General features: G+C 43.3%; 1 protein-coding gene across 1 annotated transcript; it reads left to right on the top strand.

The window, feature by feature from the left end:
- Nucleotides 1-8,590: 8,590 nt before the first annotated feature.
- LOC100765027 (short transmembrane mitochondrial protein 1) lies at nt 8,591-8,725 on the top strand. The gene has a single exon (XM_027395411.1). It carries the CDS (start codon nt 8,591-8,593, stop codon nt 8,723-8,725), a length of 135 nt encoding a protein of 44 aa, XP_027251212.1.
- Nucleotides 8,726-10,539: the final 1,814 nt, after the last annotated feature.

Here is a 10,539-nt window from a genome sequence, read left to right as displayed (position 1 = left end):
ATGTGTCAATGCATTTGCTAGGGGACTCATAGACAAGTTACAGAATGAAGCAGTGTCAATGCATTTGCCAGGGGACTCTCAGACATGTGACACAGAATGAAGCAAAGATGTTTCTAGAAGGAAAGACTCATAAGAAAGCCAGAGCCTGTGAGTAGAAGACAGAAGACCCAATAATGCAAAATCTGGGGAAATCATTGTGCTGACTTCCCAAGGTCACAGAGCTGTTTGGTACTAGGTGGGGAACTTGAACTCTAGTGTCGAGATTCCAAGTCCAGAATCTCCACCTAGTGCTGTTCTCTCAGTGTACCAGAGGCAAGAGTGCTGGATTTAGAGATGTTTAGGGGGTTACAGAACTTTCACGAGCTGGAGTTGGAGCACATCACTGGGGTTGTCTTTGAGCGTTTATAACATCACCCCGTTTCTCTTTGTTTCTCTGTGGTGGACGATGTGATCTCTCACGGCTCCACGTGTGTGCTGTCATGACGTCCCCGACGTTAGAGACCCCCATTCTGGAACCAGAAGCCAAAATAACCTCTGTCTTCTGTAAGTTGCTTCTGGTTGTGGTATTTTATCACAGCAACAGAGAAGTAGCTAATAAACAGCCTTAAATTTTAAGTAATTCATCTATTTCTTTTAAGAAGTTGTTTCCCATGTTTCTATTATTCTATATTCTTAAAAATATGTCTCAGCTTTATGTATGCCTAGTCAGAATTCACAATAGTATATGATGTCATTTAAAATAAGAATATTTACCAAAACAATAACTCTGTCCCTCATATTCATGTTTCTTTTCATTCAAGGTTAGTTGAGTGACAGATTTTTTTGTTTTATTTCCTAATGGCAGCAACTCATCTGGTCACTTCTAAGTACAGACTGACACCTGTGCATTCACGTAAGTCTAGACCCACAGCCATGTGTCATTGGTCCCTCATCCCAGGAACCATGAAGTCTGTCTAGTTACAGCGTGGCATCTATTCATCACCTCCAGGGCATTCAAGTTGGAGCCTTGTGATAGGGAAGTCCTATGGCCATAGGCTTCAGTCTTGCTCTGTCTAGCAAATTCACAGCTTTAAGCTGTAGGTGCTATGGAAGGCTATCATGGAGTCAGGTTCATCAGATATTTGACAACCTCATGGTGGTGACACAGGGGGGCATCTGGAGGTCATATTTAAGGTTTTAAACTAAAGGGATTATCCCAGATCTTCTCAGAAACAGGAGGAATGTAAGGCAGACGTTGGTGCTGTCCCTGAGTTTATGAGACCCCACTGAGAACAAGAGTTGTTTAAGGGCTCTTTAAGGCTTTGCACACCCAGTCTGGAATGGAAAAATCACTGTGAATTCCAATGACCCAAAAACAACAACAACAACAACAACAAAACCCAAAGGCAAGGGCCTCTCCCGTGAGTGAGGGGAATGTCCAAACACTGTTAAAGTACTGAAAACGAAGACACCATACAGTCACAGGACAGGAGTGGTAAGCTCCTTCGTCATAATTCAGAGCTATAGAATTTCATCTCACTGGGAAGATTGTGCGATATGAAGTCTCATACTGGCACTGTATGGCTACAAAGAACATGGAATGCAGCTATGCCAAACCCAGATGTTCTGCCAAAATAGATCATGTACTGAGTTTGACTTGCCACCAAAAGGAAAATACCAATGCCTAGCATCTCATTAATAATTTTAGATCAATTCCATATTGAAAGAACAATATTTGAGAAATACTGGATTAAGTAAAACATGTACTTAAATTAATTTCATTTTTCTTTTTACTTTTTAAAATGTGGATAACAGGAAATTTTAAGTCACAGGTGACATATTTCAGAGTAGACATCTCACACTGAGTTATATAAAGAAACCTATTATTATTGCAGGATTCACAGGTTAGTGGACAAAGTCATGCAAAGTGTAGTTAGTATAGTAGGGCCAACTCTAATCAATGCCTCGAATATGTGAGCAGCTCTGCATTTCTGAACATTTTTCAGGGACCTCACCATCTTGAAGATGGTTAAGGATAGATTCTGCCCTTGGAGGAGCCTCTAGCTGTGACCCTCTGTTTCGTGGACTCACTCCATGGCCTTTACAGACTTCCTGGCTGAGATCTTATAGGTACATTTCTCAAGAGTTGATAAGGGAACTCTGACTCTTCAGGAAGACTGGCTTTTCTATCCAGTCTCTTGTTAATTCATCTGTTTATCTTCCAAAGGCAGAGCTAATCCATAGATAAATCATGGGCTGGGCCCCAAACCAAGGGACAATAAAATATATGAGGTAGGCGCACTGCGCAAGGAGCCATGTGTTTTTAAAGGCAATAACTTCACACAGAGAGTCCATGACATTGGGTATGGAGTCAGGACCCCTCACAGAAATGGAATGTAAACTGACCTTGGGCCTCATCTTCACTATTCATGGCCCCATGTCAGGCTCAGAAGGCCATTCATCAATTTATAGGCAGCAACAAATTGCCATGGAGCAGAATGTTTGGGTCAGAACATCATTTCATTCTTCTTTCTTGAAGGATACTGCTTGGAAGAGTGAATCCATGATCTGAGGAGATCGCTTATGTGAGGAGGAGGCAGATGTGAGAAATAGGACATTAAACTATGATTTGGAGGAGGAATAAATGGGTACCCGCTGAAGACCTAAACTACTGAGAATCAGTCATCCAGGAGATCAGACAGGGACCATGTCTACTCCTTAATTTGAATGAACACTCAAGAACTACTGCAGGTGAGTGAATGCATGTCAAATCTGTTGGGGAGACGCAATGATTCTCAGTCTGTAGCAAGACTTGACTAAGGTAGTAACGTTTCATAGAGCAATGCATTTATCCTGTAGACTTACACAAAAGGCAGTTTTAGAAATAAACTTTGGCTTATTTTCCCCATTCTGAGAAACTAGAGTTGGTAGACTGTAGGTTGCTATCCAGCACAGACTCCTCAGGCCCATGAGAACTTAGAGATGCTCCTGGGAAGGATACATCCAGCTGAGATGGATGGTAAGTCCTAGCAATATGCCCCTTGCTTCCGATTCCAGCACCACTAAGATGACAGTCTGGCCCTCTGTGCAACTTTCAATGGCAGGGATCAAACCAAGAACTTGCTTTGCGTATGCATCTGAAAGTTTTATTTTCCATCCTGGAACATTAATTGGCTTTACTGTTGGAGACACCAGTCAGGCATGGATGGAGCTCATCCATATAATGAAATGCAGTACAAATTGTGTTTTCCAGTCTGTACAATTTGCAAGGCAAAGGCTCTAAACTGAGCAATTATTGTGTCCTTGTTACCACTGCCTTTCGATTTGATCTGCAGCAGTAGGCCATGCATGTTCCAGTCTATCAAAGGCACCCAACTTGAAGTCTGCAAGCTGAGCTGGTTGAACACTGTCCTGAGCTTTAACAACTGTGTAGACTGCAGGTTTATGTGGGAGGGTGGTAGGGGAGTGAACTGCTCCTGGGGCTTTAAAAACTGTGCTTCTGTTATGCACTTTTTGATGTCTAAAGTATAAAACCAGAATTGTTATCTCTGTATTCATGCATACTCAGCAAGTATATATTGAACATCTGCTGTATATCAAGCCCTGTTCTAACTGCTGGAGGTACACATTAGTGGTGAGCATACAGGGATATCTGTGCTCAAGGAACTTAGTTTGGGATGGAGGGAGGGAGGAAGGGAGGGAGGAAGGGAGAAAGGGAAAAGACCATCAGTCAACATCCTTTCTTTCTTTTTTTAAGGAATAATTATATTGGGGAGAGGTTTATTTGAAGTTTTAAAAATAAATAAAGCAGGGTGTGATGGTGATGCATACTTGAAATGCCAGCACTTAAGAGGTGGAGGCAGGAGGCCCAGGAGTTGAAGGCCAGCCTTAGTTACATAGTGAGTTAGAAACCAGCCTAGGATACATGAATCCTTGTCTCATAAAAGGAAAAGTGTTTTTAAAAATCAAAATAGAGCAAGAAGAGAATCTCAGATGTACACTAGTGAACTAAGGCATTACTGAACACTGGCTTACTCTCCCACCTTCAGCACGGACCCTGAGAGTACCCAGGTGACCACAACATTTTTTTTTCTCTGTTTTTTTTTTTATCTAATTTTTACAAAATTATAATTTCACATGTCAATCCCCTCTCCCTCTCTCTCCTTCCCCTCAATCCCCACCAGCCCCCTCCCCTCCCCCTCTGCTCCCCATGGAGAGTAGGGCCTTCCATGGGGCTCCCCAAAGTCCACCACATCATCCTGGGCCGGGCCTAGGCCCCCCCCCCATGTGTCCAGGCTGAGAGAGCATCCCTTCACATGGGATAGGTTCTCTAACTCCCTTCTTACACCAGGGAAAAATACTGATCCACTACCAGAGGCCCCATAGGGTGCCAAGGCCTCCTCGTTGACATCCACTTTCAGGGGTTTGGATCAGTCCTGTGATGCCTCCCAGACAGCAGTCTGGGGTCCATGTGCTCCCCCTTGTTCAGGTCAGCTGTTTCTGTGGGATTCACCAGCCTGGTCTCAACCCCCTTGATCTTCATTCCTCCCTCTCTGCAACTAGGTTCCAGAATTCAGTTCAGTGTATAGCTGTGGGTGTCTGCCTCTGCTTCCATCAGCCACTGGATGAGGGCTCTAGGATGACATATAAAATAGTCATCAGTCTCATTATAGGGCAAGGGCATTTAAGGTAGCCTCTCCACCATTGCCTAGATTGTCAGTTGGTGTTATCCTTGTAGATCTCTGGAAATCTCCCTAGTGCCAGATCTCTCCTTGGACCTATAATGACTCCTTCTGTTATGCTATCTCTCATCCTGCTCTCCTCTATTCTTCCCCCGACTCAACCTTTCTGCTCCTCCATTTCCTCCTCTCCCTCCTCTTCTCCTCATCACATTCTGCCCGCTCCCTCTCCCCTACCCTCATGCTCCCAATTAGCTTAGGAGATCCTGGCCCTTCCCATTCTCCGGGGACCATGCATTTTTCTCTTAGAGTCCTTGTTTCCTAGTTCCTTTGGTGAAGAGAATTGTAGGCTGCTAATCCTTTGTTCTATGTCTAAAATTCATATATGAGGACCACAGACACTTTTGAGGGGCTAATCTGAAAAGACTTGCACCCCAGGGAGGAAAGCAGGAATGATTAGCAGACTTCCACATCAGTTTTAAGAAATGACAGGTCCCACGCCCTCACTCTGTTCTCACCAGGAGCTGCTTCGGAATGAATTGTCCTCCATGCTGCTGTTCAACTGCTAGGACTTTGAAACACATTGTGTGTGGCTATCAGCCAGCTTGTGTTCTGATAACTCAGCAGTGTCCCTACACCAAGACTCCCCAGCTTCAGCCATCTGTTCTCAGTGGGCAGGAGAGAGACCTCCCGGTGTGCTAATCAGGCCCTCAATCACCCTCCCTGGCAGATGTCTCTGTTTGGTGATGGCTGAGCCTTTCTCTCAGCGCTGCTTGCTAACCCTCCACTCTGGGCTGCTCCCACCTGAGCTTTTTACATGTGTACAAACCAGCTGCCCGAGAGGTGGCTACGGATGCTGGGTCCCTTTCCACACTTCCCAGACATGTTTCTGGATGTTAGACTTTGGAAATTTCAATTCAAGTTGTCATTGACTTTTTTTTTTTTTACCTGTTTAAAAATGCTAAAAAAAAATCAACAAAATTACCAGATAAAATCAACAGTGTTCTTTCCTAACTTAAATCAGGTCCTTCCAACAGAGCTGGAGTTGGAGCACAACCTTGATGTCACATCCTCAAGCTGGGATTTAGTCTACAATTCATAATGGAAAGAACACCTGTTGAATACCTCAAGGTCATATGTTTCCATCAGCACCATTCAATATTTACTTGGTCCTCTGTGCTATGAAAGTCAAACATTTCAAATCTTGACCCTCTTTTTTGCATCCTCTCTGTAAGGACTAAGCAATCAAGCTTGTGATCGACAGGCCTGATGAATAAACACAGAAAAGAACACACTTAAGAAATCAGATTTTTGTAGAAGCAAATTTATTAGGCTCCTTAAAGGATCTTTTAACTTATTCCCAAGCATGTCTGGAAATAAATGAGGCACTCTTGTGTTCCCGAAAGGCCATCTTAAGTGTGAGGTCACCTGGTGTGGGGATGGCAGAGGGGCAGACAGGGTCTCAGGACATCTTCACGCCCTGGGTTTTCCTAGGGGACAGCTACCTTAAGAGCCCTGACCACACTCAAGCAGTCAAGCCCAGGGTGCCTCAGAGCCATAAGCTCTGTACCCAGTACTCCTGCTGCCTGGAAGAAACCACTCAAAACCCACAGCAGGGGCCTCTTGAGTTTCTTTAAAGGATGAGGGAAGGAACAGACAACGTATAACACAGCACCTTCTGAGAGGTTGAAAAAATAAAAACAAAACCCCTGTCTTCAGAATCTATTCTTCAGTCTCATTTATGTAATTATATAATAAATGGAACTAATTCCATGTAGGTTCCGGATATGAATGCTTATGAATGCACATAATCTATGATCTGGGAGGATGGAGAATGGCTGATAGCTGTGGAGAGAAGACAATTGGGGGGAAGAAGGGGACTTTCAATCTTTCATACGTTTTCCCATTTCATTCAAATTGTGCAATAAGGATTATTTATTATTTTTAAAGTTTAAATTTAAAGTCACAGTATGCTCATATATAGCTATTGGGTCAAAGTCTCAAGACTAATATAATTTTATAGATTCTTATCTGGATTCGCCTGTCCCAGGTGCCTAACTAAAAAGAATTTTCACTTAAAACCAAAGTTTGTAAAACATTTTATAGGTGTTATTTTATTCAGTTAGTATGTAAAGCAAGGCATTATAGGACAGAATTACCTTACTTAAAAGATTGAGACACGTATTCTCTCATTTAATTACTGGACTTTGTAATGTCCCAAGATGCCAGAGTTAGTTAGTTGACATTCGTGCAGGGTCTGTTAGATGCTGTTCTGGTTTGTTTATTTACATTTTTTTATTTTTAAAATCATACTTTATCTTATGTATAGCAATAGCTGCTCAGATTTAGAATTGTGAAAATTTTATAAAATGGATTAGGCAAGAAAAGAAACACAGCTGCTTGGCAAAAGTTTTTTTTTTTTTTTTGAAGAAAAAAAATATCAGAATGAAAGGCTTGTAATTGCTACCAATACAGATGTGGCAGGATGAGCCAGTATGATTTATTTTACAAATCAAATGTGATTCTTCCCTCTTGAGGGTTTTTTTTCCTTTCCCTCCTTTGAGTTACCTCATAGCTATGAGCTGACAGCCAAAGCCATATTTCCTACAACTAAGAATGGGACCTAACAAATTCTCATGCTCATGGCATGCTAGGCCAGCACCTGTAACAACAGCTGTTTTCGTCTGTGAGGTATCAGGTGTCCATCATCTATTGCACTTAGCACAATGCAAAGTAGGCTTTTTTCCCCTATATATATTTGCTGTGTAAAAAACCCTAAGATTTATTTAAAGAAGCAATTTCCTCAAAGTTATCTCAGGACTTGCAAAGCTGGGATTTCAATTCTGGGGTGTCTGGCTCCAAAGACTAACTTTCTCACTGAGTCTTGTCAATTGAAATCTGCAGCCATGAAATCATCATCTGTGAGGTCCTTTGAGATGTATGCCCTGAGTCTAGATTTGAATTCACATTGGCATCCATGGCTGAGGAGCACTTAGATGGCCTGACACCGAGTGAGTGACAGTCAGATGCCAACAGCTGCCTCCAGGGTTAGAAGGATAGCAAAGAGATCGGCAAAGGAGCTCTCCAGTGCAAGCCTAGAATCTTCCAGGTGACTGCTCCAAAGGAAATAGAAATTAAATGTTCAGTATGCAGAGAGTATGACTCGACTACATCTGTGCGTTCTGCATGGATCCAAACAACTTCAAATCAAAAATATTGACAAATATTGACATTGAACACATAGAGACATTTTCCTTGTAATTCCCTAGTAAACACACTATAGTACCTATGTAGATAGCACATGTAATGTTTTAGGTCCCGTAAGTAGTTAGAGACTATTTTAAAGCATGTGGGAGTAAGCACACGGTTTATAAGCAAGTACTTTGTAGGAGAAACGGGCAGATTTTGATATTTACTGGATTCTTAAAGCATCCTTCGAAGATACCAAAGGACAGCTGCATTTGGATGCTAATTACTGACATATACACAGTACACGCAACATACCGGTCTTTCCAGTATTTCAGAGATTGTTCACAAACAACCAGTTATCACACTTACTTTAGAGATGCCTATCCTTCTGTGAGGGAGCTTCATCCCACAGGATGGTTGGAAGGAAAAGGAGGGCTGGCTCCCATGAGGTCAGATGTAGGTATGTGGCATTGTAAGAGTGGATTGAGTATCACAAAGTCAACAGGTCCTCATATCTGCTGTGTGATCTGCCTCACCACAGTCCCAAAGCAACAGGGCCATTGTGATTGAGGAAGGAAGGGAGGAAGGGAAGGAAGGAAGGAAGGAAGGAAGGAAGGAAGGAAGGAAGGAAGGAAGGGAGGGAGGGAGGGAGGGAGGGAGGAAGGAGAAAAGAGAGAGAAAGAAAAGGAAAGAGCTATATAAAGAAACCCCTCCACACCATCCTCGCCCTCCCCACCGACCTCATGCTCCAGTTCCTGCTTGGATTTACTTTGGGCAATGTAGTTGCAATGTATCTGTCTCACAACTATGACATGCCAAAACTGGCTAAAAAGCTTGAAGAGATTAAGGAAGCCAAGAAGAAACCCCCTAGTTCCTGATGCCTGCCCGGCACTGCTCTCTGGACTCACCAGTTCCCTCCTGAGGGGCCTGCTTCCTTCATAGCTGCAACCCAAAGCTGTGTTCCTCTTCAGCCTCACACCCTGCCTGCTGCAGCAAAGCCAACATAGAGCCAGAAGTCAAGGTTACCTTATGTTTCCAGCAGCTCCCCTTCCTCCAGCTACTTCTGAGTCCTGAGATTGGAACTATGGTGCTAGGTTAGCAAACACAGTCTTTATTAGCATTCACTCACCTGTCCCCTTGGAGTTCTAACACCTATTGTCAAGAGAAAACAGCACAAGGATTTGGATAGCTGATCTCACTGTCTAGCAGTTATAATAGGAACTTGTTAGATGTTTGTTAACTCAATTTTTGTTGCCAGAGTAATTAAAGTCAGTACTTTTAAGCCATAAAAAGAAAAGAAAGAAAGAAGGAAGGAAGGAAAGAAAGGAAGGAAGGAAGGAAGGAAGGAAGGAAGGAAGGAAGGAAGGAAGGAAGGAAGAAACCCCTCTAGGTTTCTTAAACAGATCAGATTTGGTGCAGGGATTGGTTGAGAAGATAATGAAAGCGTAATCTCAAGAGTAGCAAGAACACGGTTCCATCCCTAGGGTCAAGGATAACAGGAACAGATGGTTCCGCCAAATCCCAGGAGCAGATTTCCCAGAGGGATCCAAGGAGGACCCCTCTGTTCACCAAAGCAAGGGTAGGGAGGGTAGGGAGGAATGGCCTCTACTGTTCCCTTCCTCTCAACATTCAGCTGTCTGTGTTCTTCTTAATAGTTGTAATGTCCTGAAGCTAGACGGCAAGGAATCCTGGCAAATGTACTTCCCTGTCTTACAAGACCAGTCTCAAATCTAAGGCCCCAAATGCAAGTGGTTGTTAGTCTTATCCTGAAATCAACAATGGGGTAAGGAGTAGGCTGCAAATATGGCAGGGGGTAGGACTGGGGAAGAGAAGGATACCATGAGGTCAACAGGTTCCCCACTGCCGCATGTTCTGTCTCACCATAGGCCCAAACATAGGGCCAAACAACCATAGGTTAATACCCCTGAAACCATGAGCCAAAATAACTCAACCAGTCCTCCTTTTCAGTTGATTGTCTCGGGTATTTATTACAGTGCCAAGCTGACTAGCACACTCAGTGCCAAATAGTTTAAAGTTCTTTTTCTTTTTTCTTTTAGGAAAATGGGGAAGAGGCCCAAGAATGGGATAAAATTCAGAAAGTATGCTCTCATAGAAACGTCGAAGAACAGTGGATGCATTGTTGATCTGAAAATAGGTTTAGAAGCAGCACTAAGTTCTGGTACCCATAATTCATTGCGATGAAACTGGTTGACAAAGGAAGTGGTTGACAGCTGTCAGAGAAGGATCTGCCAAAACTGAACAGTCAGCCCCACCCGAGGAGGGCTGAGGGTGGAAGGCTAAACACCCTGACCATCCATTTCTCCACACGCCCACATTCAAGGTTGCTGAGAGTGCCGCCCAGCCTGCAGTTCAGGAGATCTGGATGTCCCTGAGGTAAATAACCATGAGTATATTCATTCATTCCACAGAAACTCATGGAACCCCCATAACACCCTAAGAACCACAGAGAACAGCCAAGTAATGGGAATATTCCAGCATCTCTATGAGTCAGAGTGATGCTATCCAACCCATCTGGAGCAGAGGGAAGGGTATTATGGGAACAGGGTTTGGTCAAAGAGAAGCACCGATCTACACCTCCTTCCTTGTTACTCTTAGTTCTGGTGCACATATTGATGCCGTAAGGACACAGCTGCATCATTAATGGGGATAGTACCACAAAACCAATTGTGTT

The sequence above is a fragment of the Cricetulus griseus genome, assembly GCF_003668045.3.
Source record: "Cricetulus griseus strain 17A/GY chromosome 1 unlocalized genomic scaffold, alternate assembly CriGri-PICRH-1.0 chr1_0, whole genome shotgun sequence".
Classification (NCBI taxonomy): Eukaryota; Metazoa; Chordata; class Mammalia; order Rodentia; family Cricetidae; genus Cricetulus; species Cricetulus griseus.
The sequence above is the reverse complement of the archived record's forward strand: the minus strand, read 5'-3'. Positions and strand labels throughout refer to the sequence as shown.